This window comes from Manacus candei, unplaced genomic scaffold (assembly GCF_025592945.1).
Source record: "Manacus candei isolate 608988 ecotype Guabito, Panama unplaced genomic scaffold, ASM2559294v1 h1tg000022l, whole genome shotgun sequence".
Classification (NCBI taxonomy): Eukaryota; Metazoa; Chordata; class Aves; order Passeriformes; family Pipridae; genus Manacus; species Manacus candei.
The window spans coordinates 1449263-1469936 of NW_026138070.1; the positions used below are offsets into that span (position 1 = coordinate 1449263).

At 46.2% G+C, this 20674-nt stretch overlaps 1 protein-coding gene across 1 annotated transcript in view; it reads right to left on the reverse strand.

Moving 5' to 3' along the window:
- Positions 1-20674, reverse strand: part of PLCH2 (phospholipase C eta 2) — a 73436-nt gene that overhangs the window by 5963 nt on the left and 46799 nt on the right. Inside the window, exons 10-25 of the mRNA XM_051786580.1 lie at positions 20336-20429; positions 16332-16535; positions 15731-15851; positions 14145-14316; positions 13777-13884; positions 12354-12512; positions 11531-11623; positions 10598-10698; positions 10164-10261; positions 9665-9847; positions 9121-9228; positions 8818-8942; positions 8348-8432; positions 7679-7825; positions 6677-6756; positions 1127-2168 (exon numbers count right to left, since the gene is read on the reverse strand). Coding sequence (XP_051642540.1) covers positions 1127-2168; positions 6677-6756; positions 7679-7825; positions 8348-8432; positions 8818-8942; positions 9121-9228; positions 9665-9847; positions 10164-10261; positions 10598-10698; positions 11531-11623; positions 12354-12512; positions 13777-13884; positions 14145-14316; positions 15731-15851; positions 16332-16535; positions 20336-20429 — 2920 coding nt within the window. The remainder of the gene's footprint in view (positions 1-1126; positions 2169-6676; positions 6757-7678; positions 7826-8347; positions 8433-8817; positions 8943-9120; positions 9229-9664; positions 9848-10163; positions 10262-10597; positions 10699-11530; positions 11624-12353; positions 12513-13776; positions 13885-14144; positions 14317-15730; positions 15852-16331; positions 16536-20335; positions 20430-20674) is intronic.

Sequence of the window (20674 nt, forward strand, 5' to 3'; positions counted from 1 at the left end):
GTCACTTCCCTGTTCCTGAAAATGGAACCATCAGTGCTCAAATTCCTTGGACAATTAAGGACAAGGGGGAGGGATTTGAAGAGAAGCTCTTAGAGTCACAGCCAAACACTCTATTTCTTTACTTCCTCTTTACAATTCTATGAAACAGAAAACTCCTGTCAAAATCTCTTCCCTTCATTCCCCTTCCTGCCAAATCAGGAGGGAAAAAAAAGCCATTTTCCTTATTAAAATTCATATTTTGATAGCCTCTGTTCCATTTTCCATCTTTACAAACACACAGTTCACGGTCCCAGTGACCACAGACCTATTTCTGCCTTGAAACAACTCTCAAACGGGGCAGTTTTAGCAGCTTTGCCCTAACTGGACACATTTTGCTTTGCAATGGGAGATGCCAAGAGTGGCCCAGGCTGGCTGATGTCAGGGAACATCAGCTCACACTCTGCTTTGTGCTGTGCAACTGTGCCCTCAGGTCACAGGCACATCTATGGAGCACTGAGTGAATCCGTAAATGTTTGCATGCTGGGAATTTACATATCTAGGATCAGAATGGGCAGCTGTGCTTATAAAATGGGATCTCCTGAATAACCCAGAGCAGGGAATTCCATCCAGGAATCCCTGAATTCATGGCAGTACTTCTGCAAGTTCTTTGAGGAGGGAACACGTTAGATCTCATTCCTGATGTGGTCAGACCCCAGTGAAACACAAAGACTGACAGTGGAAATATTGTTTGCTGATATGGGTTTCCCATATTCAATCTCACTCAATGCTCTGGTTTGGATCTTAAAATTGACTTAGCATCATACCACATTCACTAAGAAAAGCAAGGAAACAAAAAACCCTGAACAGACAACCCAAACACTCATAGACTACTGACAGTGTTACTACTGCAGATGGTTCACTAGGCATGGAAAGGACTGATCTAGACCAGACATGTCTACAAAAAATAAAACAAAAATATTTATGCAGATTTTTTTTTTCTGTCATTGCCAAAATTAAAAAAAAAAAAAAAAAAAGAGCTCTTGACAGCCAAACAACATAGAGGAGCCTCTAAGTAAAGATGCTAATGCAGAAGCTGAGACGACGACGTGATCTACAGCGGGGAAGGGTAAAGAAAATCTGGTCTTACCAGTAAAGAATATAGGGGATTTACTTCGAATTTCCTCCAACTTTTGAACGAACAAGGCGTTCATTTCCCTCTGTAGGGTGCCCACTTGCCTTCGAGAAGGTTCAGACCAGTGCCTGGGGAATTCTGGGCTTCCAAGGCTTTCTAGACTGCTGGAGTTGGAGGATATGGAGCCATTGCTGGCTGCAACCAGGTTGACAGTGCTTCCATACTTGCCACCTGACTGGCCCTGCCAGCGCTGCCGGGAGTGAGCCTTTATTCCGTGACATTTAGAGTCAACACTCCTCTTCCCTGGGGTCACCAGAGGCTGGGTGCTGCCGGGGTCATCAGCAGTGCCGGGGCTGCCGCGGGGCTGCAGGTCTGCCTGGGGCCTGGGCTGGGCCCTCACCACCCAGGTCCTGAGCTCGACCCTCTCCTCTGCAGCGGCACTGCCACCCTGCCCGTGGGCAGCGGGCCTGGCGGGGGGCTCTGCCCACGGGCCCTCCAGGTCGGGGCTGTCCCTGGAGCCGATCATGCACCTCATGCAGTTGGTGGCCACGCCGATCCGGCCCGAGCTGTTGATGGCGCAGCGGGCGAACACGCTCTGCTTCTCGCCCGGGGGCTCCTGCGGCCGCACCCGCCGCGCCCGGGGCAGGGGCTCGCTGAGGGCAGCCCCCGCCCGGGCACAGCTCTGGCTCTGGCCCTTGCCAGACCCTTGGGCCTTACCTTTCCCCCCCTGGCCGGGCGCCTCCCCGCCGGCGCCGTCTCGGGGAGCTGGGGATGGAGAAGCACTTTCTGGCTCTTGCACAAAGCGGGGCTGGGAGGCGGCGTCCCCTTCCCGGTCCTCCCCGGCCCCGGCCCAGCCGGTGTCCTTGGTGTCAAAAGCGATCTCGGGGAAGCCCTTCTTGGTCTTCTTCTGGCTCTTGGTGGGGGCGCTGGCCGTGCGCCGCAGCAGGTGGCTGCTAAAGGAAGGTCTGCGGTGCAGCTGCCCAGCAGCATGACTGTCCAGAGAGGCCTGCTTTGGACTTCTGAGAAACAGCCCTTTTAGACCTAGAGCCGGTTTGGCCTGCAAGACAAATACAGAGGGACTGATATAAAAAGTCCTTTGCACAAAACACAACTCTCTGCCCTGGGGCGCTGGAGCTCATGAACAAACCACCATCCACACAGGGAGTCTCCTGCCATATTCCTGCCATCAGCATGAGAACTAAACCAGAAATAGGACAGGGACTGAAAATGGAAAAAATCACTAACAGCAGTTTTGCAAAACATCACATCTCTTTTTTTTTTTGGCAGTTATGTTTTTAGATAACATTTTCCAACCACACTTATCTCTGTATTTGCCATCATTCCCTTACTAGCATGTAGCTACTTGCAACATCTACATAAACATGAGAGATATTGAAAAGACAAAGTAATAAAAAAGGAATTACTTCTGTCTACAAGGATCTCATTCTGAAAGCTGAAGAGTTTCTCAGTTTCACCCAAAACATATGCATTTAAATTACAAGCTGGAAATGCATTCTCTAGGAACTGCTGGGAAATAAACACTGGCCATAATATAGAATATTTTTTCAGTCTAAAGGAGATTTACCCTTCAATTGAATTGAGCACTATCATGAATAGCACTTAACTATATGCAGGCAAATGATCACCGAATATTTCAATTTCTATGGTAATTTCCTACCATACAACATTATCCAAAGACACTCGAGTATGTTTTCATCACTGAGGAAACACACCATAAACAAGGGAAGTTAGTCAGTGTAACAATACAGTTCTTCATATTCTTCAGTACTTATTAAAGCACTAAACATACAAATTCACCATCATGAATCTCCCACCATCATACAGGTGATTGACATGTCAGTGGAGCAGTGTCAGCATTCCTGTGAGCATTCCAGGTGCACTTGCCAACTTTTACAGCGAGAGGCCAATGCTGGGAGCACAGTGTTGGGTGCTCTGCAGGTACAGCCTCGTACACACAAATCCCTCACAGCAGACAAAGGTATTTCCCTGCTAACCTGCTCCTCCTCTGCTCTCTTTGTTGCCCAGTTAGATCAGGCTCTCTTTAGCAGCTGGATAAACCCCGGGTCCATCAGCCAGGGATTGAGAGGCACTGCCAGAGCCCCGTGGCAGGACCTGCTCAGCACCCCGGCCCCGCTGGCACTGCTGCCAGTTCAGTGTGTGCCCTGGGATGCCATGGGAGGTCAGTTCAGTGTGTGCCCTGGGATGCCATGGGAGGTCAGTTCAGTGTGTGCCCGGGGATGCCATGGGAGGTCAGTTCAGTGTGTGCCCTGGGATGCCATGGGAGGTCAGTTCAGTGTGTGCCCTGGGATGCCATGGGAGGTCAGTTCAGTGTGTGCCCTGGGATGTCATGGGAGGTCACGTTTCTGCAGTGCCAAACAATGGCACAGAAATGTCTCGTTTAAATTACAACGGTCTCTCACCCCCAAATAAATATTTGAGTGCATGTTCCTGCATTTCCAATTCTGCCCTGCAGGACTTAATGGACAGGCACTGGCTGCCCTGTGCAGAGAGCCCGGGCTAAAAGCTGCTTTTATCCCCCCATGTCCTGCCCAACCTGCCATGTGGCATCGAGGTTTATTTGCTGACACCCAGCCCAGTGAGAGCATTCACAATATTACTTTTATAATTGACTGAAGTTTAGTTACCACGTGCCAATCTCCACTGTGAGTAGCACATGATTAAAAAGAGACCTATAATGGCCCTCAGGATAAGATAAAGAAGGTTGGGATTGATTTTTCCCATACAAGGCAAAGAAATTGTAATTTAAATATTGGGAAACCTTCTGTAAGAGCCAGGTTATTGAACAGTCTGCTTCGATTACTGTGCTTACTATGAGACAAGTTGGCAAGTACATGAATTTTTGCTATAAAAATGAGACAATATTTGCAAAACCCAGAAAAAATTGTCACACAAACACACACACAAATAATATCCACCAAAAAGAAAAGGAAAGCACTGATGGAATGGGTGACACGCAGTGCAGGGTCCCAGGTTCATTCTGGCTTGTTTGGTGCAGCTTTGTTAAGCTGGACACTATTGCTTGAATCAGTGGAGTGATTCAAGAATCCAAAGGCAAATTCGGTTAACTTAGGGAAAAAAAAGTTTTAAACTAAGGAAAAAACCAAAAAGAGAGCAGCTGTGAGGGAGATCCAGGACACTGTGCTTGCAGCTTCCAGCCCAGCTGCTGCAGGGCTGTGTCATTCTCCACAGGAGACTTGAAAACCAGCACAAGAGGCTTTTCCACAGTTTAGCAAGTGTTCAGTGTTAATGTTCTTTTCCATGGGAAAGGGGGGGTTTGAGTTATTGCACTCGAGAGAAAAGGCAGGAGAGGGAGACACTCAGACAAATGAGAGAGGGATGGAGGGACTTTTATCCTGGATCTGCCTCACACAGGGAGGGCTCTCTGGCTGCCAATGACCCAACAGAACTGACCAAGTCAAATGTCACAACTCATGTTCCGCGGGTTGGAGAGCTTGAAAATGCTAATAAGGAACATGGATGCTAATGAAGCTACCAATTAAGGCATGCAGGTGTGTGGTGGTGTCACTGCACCTCCCCGGACAGGAGGGGGTACCTTCGAGGCGTCTAAAAACGCTCTGCTTCTAAAAGGAGACTTTTTTGACATAGAGAAGCCCACTGAAATCACAAACAGACAGAGCAAAGGCAAAATAACGGTGAGGGAGGATCTCAGAGATAGGCACACCTAGAAAACCACCAAAATTCTGCAATACATGAACAGACCACAGAAGAGACAGAAACAGAGAAAAGCCTCTGCAGGAAACAAAGCAATCTGGATTTCAGTTACACACAAGTGAAGGTGAAAAAAAATTGAAGACTCTGCTTTAGTAATATCAAGCTTCTGAGCTGGTGGGATATCTTCATTTATAAAAACGCCCCTGAAGGTTACTGTTTGCATTAGAGTCTCTGGATTAATAAAGGAGGGGTAAAACCAGGCTGATAACTGGGCTGATTTTTAACTGGCCCATAATTAAGATAGGGGAAACAGAGAAATAATTCTAGTTTTGACAGAACTCTGTTAACCAAAAATCAAAGTAGAAAGTCATTGAGAGAGACCAAAGCAGAAAGGGCTGTGTAATATTTGTCCCATGTTTTCAGTAGTTTTTATTAAAAATTATAAATTAAAAAAAACCAACCATATACCAGCTTTCCTTCCAAACCCCTATATTTTAATTATGTCAGTGCACAGCACCAGGTTCTTAACACCAGCCAACCCAAAGAGACTGCAGTGATAATGAGAAGCAATAAGGGATGTCTAACAGAACATGAAAGGGGAGTAAAGCAATTGGAAAAACAGATCAGTGCAGTAGTTTGGAGGGTAATGGGTAAGGACAGGGAGGAGACACAGTGACACACAAGGGCCTTTTGGTTGTTTAAACACTACCAAGAAAATCTTATGTCCTCAAAATAGCTTAAGTTTAAATGGGCAGGTCACCCCACTGCAAACGTTATCACCAGCCAGTGGCTCACGAAGAAGCCACTAAGAGCAAATAATTATGAAAGGCTCAGCAAAGTCAGGATAAAAGGAGAGAGAATGCCTTGCAATTTTGCCAAAGAAGATTTGACTTGAAAACACTTCAAACATTCACAAAGACTACGAGCACTGCCCCTTCCATCCAACGCTGCTGTCACCAGCAGTTAACTAACGGGGGATTGAAATCTGGCAGCTCAGAAAGCTGTTCTCCTTTCTAAGGACCGCTCTAACGCCCCTCCCGAGGAGGAGCTGGGAATTCCCAGCCTGTTGGATGCCTCCTCCTGCAGTCGTGGTGCCGGAATTGCACCTCGGTACCGCGGGGAGCTCGGTCTGGGCTGCTCAAGGCTCTGCAAGATGCTTTGCTGCCTGAATTTCATTGACTTTGATACCGCAGAAGGCACTAAATGCAGTGCTCTGCGAGCACAGAAGCTCTCTCGTTTTCAGCTGGCCTAGGAAAAATTTGAAGTCAGGGCTTTACTTTCATGGGAATTTAGATATGGAACCCTGAGTTGTATTTTTCCTGCATGTGAAGCAAACACGCTCTTAATAACAGACAAAGAGTGTAAATATGCCCAACAACTATTACAAGGATCACTTTTCCTCTGCATTTTAAGTGTTGTTATGGAAAAAACCGCAAGCAAACAACCCTGAAGAATTTAATTAGATTTAAAATGCGAAAGCATCAGGCAGAGCCTTTTTAGCACAAGCTTTGCAGGCACCAAGCACTGAGGGTTCAGGTGTGCAGCTTTGGCTCAGCAAGGTGCACCTCCAGGGCTGGACACAACCAGACTGGTTTAGATAAATGTGTGTGCTGCAAGGAAATAACCTTCCTCCGTGGCCTCCCCAGAAAGGCACTGCAGGAATCTCTGGTGGAACTTTCCCCATGATTTTTCTTCATCTCCGTGGATGTTCAGAAGGGTCTCACCGTGACAAGCACGGAGATGAAGTTTACTCTGAGTGAACAAATCTGTTGGCTTGGAGCTTCACCCCCTGGGCTTCCCTGTGAGCTCCCTCCCGTGCCCAAGCTGTGCCACACCCCCAGAGGCACTCACCTTACCACAGATGTCATTGATGGCCACATGGACAAAGATGGAAGCCTCTTCTATGCCTTCCAGGTACACGTGTCTGTAACCTGGAACAGAGTGGGCAGAGCTGAGGGGGAACAGGGGGCAGGAGGAGCACCTGGAGACTCTCCTTTTGCAAAGAGCAAGAGAAGGCAAGCAGGTTTTTTCCAGCCCCTCCTCACAAGAAGCATCCAGGCTGTGCATCCCCTTGCCACGCTCAGGTACCTGAGTCACACCACTGACAAACTTCACTGCTGTTTCTTCTTGCCCCTTTGACTTTATAAAAAAAAACCCATGTCCTCTTTTATCCAGGCTCTGTTATTGCTGCTGTCAACCCATGATTTAAACTTCACCACATTCTCTCCTGGGGACTTACAGTCCACTTTTAAGAGTGCAAACATTTTTTCCAAGGTCAGTTTATTGAGACTGGATGTTTGCTTTAAATCTTAAACTTTTTTCTTTACTTTGAAAGGAAAGAAAAATAGACACAGAAGCTTTAACATGAACGAAGACTGAACTGAAAACAGAAATGGGAAACTGTTAGAAAATGGCATTTAATAACCTGGATCCCATCATTAGAATGGGTAACTATATGTTCTGTATTAAATTGCTACTAATAGTCATAAGAGCAATGAAAACTCTGGTGGTTTTCAAAAACTGCTGTAAAGAAATGGAGGAAAAAGCAGTATTAGGTAACTGCAATAAAGATGCTCTATGGTAGCCTGCTGAGCCCACAGTGTTTAGCCACCCTGCTTAAGAAAATTTCTGAAAATCTAGTCCCAAAAGTCTGGAGTTAATTGATTCAGTCTTCATCCCCATGTAAGTCAGTGGTGGACCAAGGCAGAGAACTCAGGGTCCAAACTCCACTCTCTTGCTCTAACTAGAAACTTCTGCAGCAGACACACACAATTTGCACCAGCATTTGCACCTTCAGTTACCCCAGGACAGAAGTCCCAGCCCTTTAATTTGGGATTTGCCCCCCTCTCTTACCTGGCATCATACTGCTGAATGCTATTGTCCTCTGCCCGATGAAATCCCGCCCGATGGGGTCGTGGTCCCACACCAGGAACCGGATCAGGGCGATCTCTGGCATGTGCACTGTGAACACCAGTGTCTCCTCCCACATGGGGTTAAAACCTTGGAGTGAAGGGTCAGCTTTCAGGGATTTCAGTCACAAGAGCAAGAAAGAAGGCTGCCTACCTAAGGAATGCCCAAAGGGCAGTGCCATTCTAGTTCTCCCAAAAGATTGATCTTGTTCTGGCAGAACCCAGCACTGCCCCTGGACCCAGCAGGAGACACAACAACAGCACGAGAATTTGCAAGGAACAGAGTTGGATCTTATTGAAATTTGGCCCTGCTTTCAGCAGGGGTTTGGAAAACCTGACTTACTTTTGAGCACAGCAAGCTCAAAACCCCCTTCTTTCATACCCAGTGAGAAGACAAATGACTTGGTTTACACCAAGACCTTCAGCACATTTTACCAACTTAGTCAAACAATTCAAGATCCAAGTCTAATCAACATAAAAAATACTTAAATCAAATTGTCAGTGCTTTGTTGAAATAGGCACCAAATCCCATCTACTACAATCCTTATGGACAAAACTTGCCTGAAAGAGGATGTTTCAGCCATTAAAAAAATGAAACCCCAGATAATCTTACCATTGTCATCAACTACTCTGGTTTGTTCTTTGAAACAATCCACAGGCAAGCCTATAACTTCTACTTCAACAAATGGATCTATGATCTGAAAAGCAAAATGTAACAAATATTGAAAAAAATGAGTGACAAAGATGAAACTCAAACACATGGCTTTTACAGTGTGGGCACTGTACTTTAATGTCTCAGTAATTACTGGTCCTGATCCAGCTCTAATTGTTTATTATGTTGATAAGATTCTCTCTGGTTTTTGTTTCTCCTGGACACACTGTGTTGACAATTGTAGGAAAAACATCAAACCACTGCTGTGGTGCTTAGAAGTGAAGAAAACTTCACTTCTAAGGATGGCAGTGACCCAATTTACCCATGTTCTGTGACTCCTGACAGATAAGTGCAGAAGGTGAAATCCTCACCCTTAGCCCAGGCAATATGGAAATAAACCTTATGCAACACAAGAACTGACTGTCCAGTACCTCTCCTCTGTCTCCCAGCATGGAATCACGTGGTTTGGGGAGTTGTTGACCACTGATAATTCTTAGAACCAACTGTTTCTTCAACTGACCAGGCAGTGGGTCTTCAGAATTTGGATTAAAGACACCTGTAAGAATGGGAAGTCACATAAAGAGAAAGAAGTGCAACATGACTTCTGTTACAGATACCTTCTGGCTCGTTTGCTTCTAGCATCAGAAAGGCATTTATAAACAAATTCTAACAAGGGCCCACACCCAATCTTCTCCTGCAGTGAGTGAGCCACTGCTTTGGCTCGTTTGCCTTACCTTGACACATGCAGTTTGGTTTGAGGACGTAGCCACAGTTCCCATTGGCACTAAATTTGGCCCGGTTCAGTTGCAGCATTCTCCCCTCTGACTGGTAGTTCAGTGCAACTGTTAAAAAAAAATAAATTCAGATTTAGATTTGACTTCTCAGATGCAAAAACTCAAGTGTCTTACGGAAAAACAATTCTCTTCTGTGATGTATAGCACATCTTCAGGGGGAGGAGCTCTCCAAAAGAGCTCAGCTCTGAGTCCTCCTGCACTTGAGAAGTTCACTTGTTTCCATTTATCACACAACTGGTGGGATGTAGGACGTGTTTGAGGGAATCCAGGGGACAACAGAGACAGCACCAGGGCGGACCCAGCAGCCAGTGAAGTGGGATGAGCAGAGCACTCTGAGTGTTCTGAGAGGTGGCTCTGGAGCTCCTGTTGGAACAGCCCCCAAGCAGAACCCTCCCAGCCATGCCCTGCTCACCCAGCTGGCAGACCCCCCTAGCTGTACCCTGCTCACCCAGCTGGCAGACCACCCTAGCTGTGCCCTGCTCACCCAGCTGGCAGCCCGCGTTCCAGAAGGGCTGGGGGTTGTAGTTGCTGGAGTCCACGCGGTACGAGGATGGGTAGATGCGGGACAGCTGGTGCTGGTTGAAGCGCAGGTACTGTGCTGGCTTCTGCTGCAGGATCTGGTGGGCCTTGGTCTCACTGAAAGATGAGACCTGCCAGCTGGAAGAGACTGCAGGGGAGAGAGGAAGGGATTAGAGCTAATCTCCTTGTTTATTTATTTATCATCCAGATAAAGCTTGCAAAACTACACGGCTCTTGTTCCTTTTAACCATCAGGCATCATTTGAGTACATGTCACTCAGAGGGAACTGTATTTCCTGGTATCACAGCAAAATGCTGTGCTTATTGGAGCAGTTATGGTTGGGAAAATGAAGCTGAATGACCTGACTCTTCATTAAGGAGTCTTCTTTTAATAAGCAGATGTGTAAAAACATTTCAATTTCTTTGTGTAGCAATTATTTTCAGTAGACTTTTAGTTCAACCTACTTTCACTTTCAACATCATGGATGCCAACAGACTTTGTGTACTTCACCAGGTCAGACAGGGCCCTGGACAGCTTCATTGTTTTCTTCTGTCGGTTTATCCTAGGAAGATAAGACTAATTAATTTCCCACTAATTAAGGGATAAATGTCATCTTCTGTATTTTTAAAATAAATCAGGGCAAAGAAATATATGAGCTACTAAGAGCTCAAAATGCATAAAAGGCCCACTGTGCTTTGCTAATTAGTCTGAACTGCACCAAGAGATCCTTCTGATGATGTTGTGTCTACCCATACACCAGATTCTTCTCTACCCATACACCAGATGCCTGCAGCCTCCAACAAATTGGCACCTTGACCTGAAGCAAACCTATTTAGTGGTGCAATTATGTAAGTTATCTTTTTTAGAAACAAAACTGTCCAATCACTTGTTAACAAACCTGCTGTAATGTACAGAGCTCCTGGCTAAATTCCCTTGAGAATCCGAATCGTCTTCACCCTCTTCCAGACTTGATGCTTTTTTCAATTTGCTTCCTTTTTTCTGTGCCAGAGGGAAATAAAACTGTAATATCATAACTGTGTGATCAAGGTTTGAGCAGCTGGATACATTTCTGCTTTGTTATGCCAATGAGTGTGTTACTTACAGAAAATGAGAAATGACAGCTTTTGTAACACTCGGTACTGCAGCACATGGGGACAACTCAGCCCAGGGTCTGAGATTTGTTATGAAGAAAGCACAAATCCTCAGATAAAAGATGCAAATGAATTTTTCTGGGTTTTTTTCAGTTAGGTCCAAATGAATTTTTCTGGTTTTTTTCAGTTGGATGCTTTCAGACCCTCATGGAAATTGGAACTGTGTGTTATGCACCATGCTAAGCAGTTCCCCAGCCTGTGTGCTCAGAGAGCAGCCTGAGAGCCAGGTGCTGCAGGCAGTGCAGCAGTGACATTCCTCTCCATTGTGTGCAAAGAAAAAAACCCTCAGAGAAATCAGGGTTTGGGGCAGGGCTCACCCTGCAGAGCTCAGGGTTTGGGGCAGGGCTCACCCTGCAGAGCTCAGGCTTTGGGGCAGGGCTCACCCTGCAGAGCTCAGGGTTTGGGGCAGGGCTCACCCTGCAGAGCTCAGGGTTTGGGGCAGGGCTCACCCTGTAGAGCTCAGGGTTTGGGGCAGGGCTCACCTTGCAGAGCTCAGGGTTTGGGGCAGGGCTCACCCTGCAGAGCTCAGGGTTTGGGGCAGGGCTCACCCTGCAGAGCTCAGGCTTTGGGGCAGGGCTCACCCTGCAGAGCTCAGGCTTTGGGGCAGGGCTCACCTTGCAGAGCTCAGGGTTTGGGGCAGGGCTCACCCTGCAGAGCTCAGGCTTTGGGGCAGGGCTCACCTTGCGCTTGGAAAAGCTGCCCATCAGGGAGCGGCTGTGCCTCTTGTGGGTGCTGAAATCCTCCCCAGGCTCCACATCATCCTCCAGTTTGCTCTGCAGCAGCAAAGGCAGAAGAACACAGCAGATCAGAGTGAGTGCTGCAGGCAGAGCAGCTGAACACCAGCAGAGAGGTGATGGGCTGTTAACACACAGCGCTGGGCTAAAGGACTCTCCAGGTCCTGGCCCTGCAGTGGCTCTTACAAAAATAACTGTCTGAGACACCTTGTAAATCATTATGTTTAAACTACATACAAAACTCGAGCCATAGAATGTTTTGGGAAGCTGATTTTTAGTTCTCATCCTTATTTTAGTTCTAATCCCTGGTTATTACACCTGCTTATTACTGGCAGATCTCCACTGCTTCTCGTTTGCATGGAACAATCTTCTTAAGTTTTTTGTGGCTTATTATAAAGCCTAAAATGAAAATGCCTCAAATTCATGAAGTGTAGTCTGTGGGCTGAGTGCATTTTTACAAATTAGCATTAATATAAAATTAAAATACAAATGTAAATGCAGGGAACATAGACAGCCAAGGGAAAAAATAAAGCTCAACTTTCATATGCAGTTTTTATAATGGAAAATCAAAGTCCTTCTGCTGAGAAGTCCTTTCACGTGTACATTTCATGCTCCAGTTGCTGTGTGAGCAAGAAAAAAAAGTTTGTGTATCTGACAGTGATGTTCACCTGGCATCATTATCAACTGCAGGAATTCAGCTACGAAGCTGAAGTCAATAATATATGGATTCAGTAAACTAATAAACACAAGTACAATAAAACATGCTCACCTTCTTACTATCAGATTTCAGCCCAGCCTTTCCTGATGATGGCAGAGTGGAAACCGTAAAATTGTTTGGATCTTCACAGTCACGGATTTTGGATTCTTTTATTAGTGAGTCAAGCTTTTTCTTTGCTATGTTCTCCACTCTCTTCCTATTAGCAGATGCCTACAGACAGGACAGAATCATTAAACCAGGTAGTGATGAAAAAATCATTTAAAAAAAGTAATTAAACCAGTTCTAATTAAAGCAAGACTGACCCTCAGCAGAGCTATTCAGATGTAATGTCTCTTCCAAGCCAGGCATGTGCTAACCCAGAAATAGTTATTACTGAGGTGATCCCCAGACTGCACTGGACTGACACAGGGCAGCACCTATTGAGTCAAATCTCTGCTCTGTTCCATCAGCCCTTTTTTCATGGAAAATTCGTAGTTACATCATGGCCCATGTGAGGAAGTGGGGGAAACAAAAACAGAAATCCAGAGTTTTCTTTTCTGCTCCCAATCCCAGTGCTTTTGAGGGGTAACAGATTGTGTTTCCTCAGTGGGCCTTAAGAATTCCCAGTTACATTTGCCATGAAACAAGCTCTGATTTCCTGAGCTCTTCAAAATCTGGTTTGGAAAGCAAACCAGGTGTAGCAAATCTCAGATTTGAAGCATCAGTAAACCTTGCAGCAACAGAGACAGTGCTGTGAATTACTGAAAAGTGATATGCCAAAATGTAATAACTTGAAAAAAAAAAGCCATTATTTCTCTCCTTTGGCAGTCTTCTTCCCAAAGAAGTTGTGAAGAAGAAGTTTCTCTTTTAGTTTTAGATGAAAAGGATCAAATCCATAATACAAAATGAGGAAACAGCCTGAGGGAGAGAGGACTGAGAATGCAATCTCTCTCCAAGGCAATCTGGTTTATGCTATTAAATGGTTTTGCTGTGTATTTATGTTGTTTCTGTGAGGTGCAATGGCACTTGCCAGAAGATTAAAGGGAGAAAACAAACAAACAAAAAAACTCTTTTGAAAAGGATGAAGAAACAAGGGATTTTCAGATTGAAGCAAGCAGAGATTAAAGTATTCTCCCTTCTTAACACCTCTTTACAGTAAAAATCAGCTAAGCCCAGCATTAAGCAAAGGGATGCTCTGTAACAATGACCACAGTTGTAAGCAGAATATCTTTGTTTCTTTTTTGCATTTGAGGGATAGAACACCATGATGCAATGAAGAATCATGAGATATGACTATTTAAAATTCCAAACCTGGAACATAACCACATGAACTGCTGCTTTTGTCCAATCTGTCCCCCCATGAAGGTTTAGAACCCAAAACACTTGTGATGAACCCCAAAGATTAGACCACATCCACATTCCAGAGAACTCAGGCAAGGTTTCTTCTCACTGGGATGGGAAACCTTGATGCCCATTTACATTCAGCTTAACTTACATCTCCATTCATTAGTTTACAGTCATCATCAATCTCATCAGCACTGTCCTCATCAGAAACTTCTCCTTCCTCTGCATCATCACTGATGTTGGCTGGAAGTTTCTTGCCCTGCAAAGTAAAACCATCACACAGGCAGGTTTTCATGCAGCTCTTGCTATCACACCTTTCAAAAAAATTAATAGAAATTATTCAAAGCACGCAACCAGGCTCTTACTGTTGGAGAAGACATTTGTTCAGAACCTTAAGTACCAGTTCTCAAGGACTGCTTTTTGTGACAGGGTTGCAGTTGGGGTGTAAGGGACAGCCAGGCAGGAATCCCCATCCCTACAAACAGAAGGAGGGGCAGCACAAGTGCAGCAGGTGCTCACCTTGACCAGGATCTTTCCTTTAAGACTTGCTGGCGAAGGGAGCTTTGTGGAGTCGTTGCTGTGCACAGAGGACAGGTCCAGTTTGTCTCCCAGGATTTCCACAAGGTACTGAGCCATCTTCTTCTGCTGCAGGATGCTGCAGTGGTTCTCAATGGACAGGATAACGGGGTACCTGGCACAGACAGAGCCACCCCAGCTGCAAACTCAGCTCTCACAGCATGGAGAGGAGAAGGGTTACTGCTGCCTGAGCATCGCTGTGACAGCACCACCAGTGACACCCACAGGGGAGATAAATCCCTGTGGGAATGGCACTGATACCCCACTGCTCCCTCCAAACTGAATGGCTGATTTTCTGACAGGCACAGGAGAATTAAACTTCTGCAACCTGATTTGATGCATTTTTTTTACCAGAACACATTTGTCATCTTCCTGCACTACTCAGTCCTGACCTCCACTTTGTACCAGACACTCCAGCAAGCCATTCACAAGGAAAACCCAAACAGCCAGTGCCATCAGCTCTCCTCTCCAACTGGTGCTTCAGCCCTTTTGTACTTGCACACAGAAAAGTAAATAAAAGCTACAAGAACTGAAAAGATCCCCAAAGGGGCTTTGTCTTCACCTTCCCACTTCCAACAACCAAGTGATGAACCTGTTGTGTCAGTTCTTTCATGAATACTTTTCTAATCAGCAACAGAGCAGTATTACACAAGCAAGCCTGCAGACAAAGCCTCTGCTACAAAGACAGTGAGTATTATTTCTAGACTCAGTTTTACTGCTGTCGTTTATTGTTGATTCTCCAGGCTGAGGCCAAGGAACAACAATGCCTGGTTGTTTGAAAGGGAAGATCAAAGTAAGATTTGTGAAACATCTACTCCAGTGTGGCTGGTGCCACGTAAAACCACTCTGAAGATGGATTTCTGTTTAGAGATGATGCAGTCTTTAGGATAAACACAAAAGCTGGTGCACAATGCAGTTTTGTAGGGATGAATTATCAGGGATTCATTAACTAAAAACCAATTATGTCTATCCTGACATCTGGCCCTCGTTAGCTCCTCATCAGGAAAAATAAGGCTTTCAGCCAGCCAGTGTCTGCAGGACACAACTGTCCCAGTTGATGACGTGGTCCCAGGTAACCTTTCTGCAAAGGTTTCAAGAAGGGAACAATTTCAGAAGCATTGCCATACATTCTGCTGGCAGCTCTCCTTTGATTTCTTTACCCTGTCTTCAGGTAAACTGCAAAATTTCAGGCTCGGAATAAGTTCACCTGGTCTGAAAGTAAAGTGTAAGTTTAGCTCTATTCATAAAGGCAGATGGGTTGCTTTGGGGAAGCTGCTGGAAACTTTTTTACAGAGATAAATTAATTTACCTTCTACAGCAGCAGCAAAGCCAGCTCCACCCCTCTGTGCAGAATGCCCTACTCAGCCTTGCCTTGTTCCTGCTTTCTGAGGGCTTTCCCCTCAGAAAACAACCCAGAATTCTGCCAGGAATTGTGCAGGTTGGATCTGCACTCACTGCCTGTACAAGGATGCCAGGGAACACCCCGTTCACAGCCCTGGCACTCAGAGGTTGGCACACTGGATACATACTCGTTCTTGATAAAGGCATATTTGTTGATAGTTTCAATCACATCTCTGAAGAGGATTTTGGAAGTCAGAGTGTATCCATGGTGGACAATCGGCTCCCCGTCCGGCCCATCCCAGCAGTCAACTGTGGGACAGAAACAAGAGCCCCCATCAGACAGGGCACACTGGGGCCCCCAGCTGTGGAACACTGAGACCCTGCAATTCCCTGCAGCAACCAGCCACAGCAGGGGCCAGGCTCCCTCCCACCCCAGCTGAACCTCCCTCCCCACTGTGCTGAACATCCCTCCTCAGTAGGAACTCCCTGGCCTTGACTGTCTCCTGTGACCAGATGTTTGAGAAAGCTCCAAGCAAAAAAACTCCACTTAAGCAGTGCTGAGGAGTATTGTGACAGGACACACTCCCCAGACCTCTGCCTTATTTCCAGGCTCAAGAAAATTTGTCCAATATATCACAGCACAGTTTTATTGTTCTTTATGAAGGGAAGACACCATTTCCCTGGCTTTTCCCTCTACCCAATTTCACCGTGTCTCCTGCAGAAACCAGGGCTCTTCCTTTGCAGAGGAACAAACCAGCAGATCCTACAGTGTTCCCTTTCACCCTTTACCTTCCACGCAGCGACAGCCGGCCTGCAGCACCCAGGCATACATGTCCACCCGGGACTGGGACATCAGCTGGTCTCCCATGAGGTAGGTGTTGTGTGAGGAGGTAATGAAGTAGTGACTCAGAGGGTAGCTCATGTCCTGGTTCACGTGGTAGTGCTCGGGGTTGAAGATGTCCCCTGACGGGCTCCGCATGTAATTGGTGAAACCTGCGAGCAAACAGCACTGTCAACGACACAGCTTTGTCCTTTTTGTGGCTGTAACCATCCTGAAACCAGCCTAAAAATGCATCCCTGTGTTCACCAACACATTCATGAACGTGTAAGATAAAGAAACAGCATCACTACACCCCAGCTGTCACCATGACCAAGTGTGGTTGCTGCTTTTCAAGAAATCTCCAGTTGCTTTGCACGCTTTCCCTGCTCTGCCTTTCCTCTTTAGGCTTACAATTTGTGTCAAAAGATTCTGCTGGGCTGTCAAATCACATGGCACATAAAAGCCCCCAGAGATCTGCAGTCATATCCTGGTATTGCTCCTCAGTGAAGTGCTGTAAGGTCTGTGGTATTGTACTGCCTGGAGACAGTTCTGGTGGCCCAACACAGTCTGAGACAAGGGAGGTACTTTCCTTTCGTCTCTCCTGAAAATACCAGAAGAATGTCAACACATATTGGCTTGTACGAGCTACACCCTGGAATTTGGACACGACACCTCATGCACAAACATGTATGTGGAGGGGGAGATCTGCAGAACTGCATTAATGTCACTTTAGACACCAAAGTTCACTCCAGGCTTGACACCAAAATATCAATTAACTGCAGGGCTTTCGGTGATGGACCAGAGGAATGTTTTTCCAAAGCAGTGGGATGCTTGCAAACCCTGCAGACACCAGCACCTGGACCATTTGTGTACTGCAATCACAACTGCTGGTGAGAAGCAAAGTTTTAGCAAGTCCTGATTTTATCTCCGTGTGAAACTGCTGCTCTCAGACCCCCAGTGCACATTTGTGCACACACACACAGACACTGCCACAGTTCAGGCTAACATTAAACACTGTCACTGCCACTTCAAGCAGCCCCCAGATATTTTCCATTCACCACCAAGGAAAGATTCAAATTCCCATTCCCACCGTGGCTTTGCTGCCAGCCTTTATTCGACAGGTCTCTGCTTCCAGACTGCTAATGCTCCTGACATTTCACTCATTCCATAAATAAAACAGTGCCCGTGTAAAATCCTGCCAAAGTTCTGAAGGGCTCAGTGCACTTCCTTTGACTGCGACAAGATAAAATGTCACCTTTATGATGGTTCTTCTAGGCTATACATTTTGTGCTGATGAAAGTTTTATTAAAGGAAAAGAGTTGATAAACACAAATAGCAGCCAAAGTTCTTTGAACAAGGCACAGGGACACAGCGCAGGGAATTCGGCTCAGACAAATATTCCAGGCTCTTGAGGCCCCACAATCAACGAGCAAAGCAGTGACACAGCCAGGGAGAAAACAGAGGAGCAACCAAGGGAGAGCAGCTGCCATGGCAAGGGGAGAGAGCACAGTGTGTGCCAGCAAACAGCCACGAGGGGAAGGGCATCAGCTCCTCTCCCTGCAAACCCAGAGGCTGCTCCTCAGTCAATCCCACCCAGCCCAGGCAGGGCAGCTGCTGAAAACCCACTGTGGTTTGCTCTAAGCACTTGTCAACACATGAGATCATGGCTGTTATGGTGAGCTCACACCAACTGCATCTGTCAGTCCTAGGAGGAAGATAGAGGAGTGACTGAAGATCCAGTGTGTGCTGTGGGTCTCCAGCTCACACCTCGGGGAAGGGGCACTGGCACAGGGGGGTTTGGATCAGCAGACAAAGGTCAGGGGGCTTTTGCAAGACTGTGAACCAGCCAATTGTCACAGGCCAGTCCAAGGTGCTTCACAGCAAAGTCCAGCACAGCTGAGGACACAAGGCAGTACAGACCCATGAATGAACATGAAAGGACAAAGAACACTGCACCATTATTTTACTACTACTGAAGTACTGCCAGGTGTGGGCAGGATGCTCCTGCCTGGGCTGTACCCATGGGAGGAATAAACCTGCAGCTCCAGCTTCCATGGCTGGTGTATCTCAGCCTCCCAGGCAGCACTTGATTTGTTTGCTGGAGGAGGGATCTAAAGTCTCAACTATACACAGGATGGACATGCACACACAGGATGCACATACACACACAGATGATGCACATGCACACACAGGATGCACATGCACACACAGGATGCACATGCACACACATGATGTACATGCACACACGTGATGCACATGCACACACATGATGGACATGCACACACAGATGATGCACATGCACACACAGGATGCACATGCACACACAGGATGGACATGCACACACAAGATGGACATGCACACACACATGATGGACATGCACACACACAGGATGGACATGCACACACAGGATGGACATGCACACACACATGATGGACATGCACACACAGGATGGACATGCACACACATGATGGACATGCACACACACAGGATGGACATGCACACACACAGGATGGACATGCACACACAGGATGGACATGCACACACACAGGATGGACATGCACACACAGGATGGACATGCACACACACAGGATGGACATGCACACACAGGATGGACATGCACACACAGGATGGACATGCACACACAGTTCCATGTTTTGAAGCAGTTCTTTCTCCTCTGCCAGCACCACCCCAGCAATGTGTCCTGTCAGCTCCTCATCACCTCTGTTTGGATGTTATCATCAATACAGCCCAGAAATCTCCTCTAGATTAGACCTGTTCTGTTCTGCTGTGCTTCCAGCAAGATGCTGGAGTGGTTGAAGTGCTGAAGCTTTTTCCATTTGCCTCCAAACAAGCTCATCTGCTCCCTGTTGATCAGGAGATCTGTAGCAGACACCAGCAGAATGCCTCCATGTTGGATTCTCTCTTATCCTAACACATAAACTCTCAACTGTTTTATCACCCATTCTTAGGCAAAGCAACTGGATAGATTTTTTAATTTTTTTTTTAAATGAAAACCTGCAATGGTTTAAAAAGCCCAGTCTTACTTTTCTAGTTATGAGGAAGGCAAGATAATGAACCTGATTATTCATTATTTATGTGACTGCAACTGACTGTAAAGACCAGAAAATAAAAATATGAATATGTAAACTGATCCCTCACTGGCATTAAAATAAGCTTTAAAATAAATTGAAAGTTCAGTCTGGAAGTAGAACAGACCTGAATCCATCCTAAGCAACCATCATTTCTTGAAAAAAAACCCACTTTACACTCTATACCAGAAACTACCCACTTCTTCATGCAGGAAACCAAACAACCTCTGTTTTGCCACTTTCCAGGATGACAACACACCCACAGAAATGGGCAGGACTAGCTTTCCAGAGGTCCCAGAACTTTTGCACAGAAGCTAATGCCTGAGGAATGTACTCTTTCCTTGGATTCAATAAGATCTGGCAGAAGATTTACTATTTAGGGGAAAGGATTTACAGTCAGTCCCCAAAATAACAGCTCCCCGCCCGATGGTGCAGCAGGGATATATTCACAGTGAAGACTTCAGCAGCAAAGGGCAGGAAGGCATGACCCCCACAGATTCCAATCCATCATCCCACCTCACACATGTACTCTGGAGCACATCACTCCTCTTAGTAACACTTAATGGATTTCCAAAAATACCTGCAGGAATGATGCAACTGAATTCTACTGTATCTCTGTATTTTCCAAAAGCATAAATAAAGCCTCATCCAGTTCCATCTGGACCTTCAGTGATTGCTGCTTCATCTTATGTACTTGTCAAAACTCTTCCAAAGAGATCCAACTTCCCTTTACGTTCCTCAGCAAATAACAGATACTAAGAAACCAAAAAGACTGGAAGCACACTGTACAGCATGACAAAATCTATGACTATGCATTATACAAGCAAAAGCAATATTCTCCTGAGCATTGAAGCAGCTGCCTTTTCCCTGCACCAGCAGCTTACCATCAATCCCCAGGGCTCCCTCCTTCTTGTTCTCCAGGCACGGCTCAAACTTGTTGATGATCTCCAGGCAATGCTCTTTAGTCACATTTGTCATCTGGAACAGCAGCAAAACCCAAGTGTTAACTATTAATCAGAGCCTCCCTCAGCCCTTCCCTCTGCACACAGTCCAACAACTGGGCAGATTATCCCGAGTGGGACCCAGGATTTCCAGTTCCCAGCAGGATTCTCACTCCTGTCAATCAGTGTCAGGGCAGATCAGAGAGGCAGCACTTTGTGAGCAGTTCTGTGCCATTGGCAGCTGCCTGATCACAGAGTCCTGCTTTGTAGGTCAGATCTCTT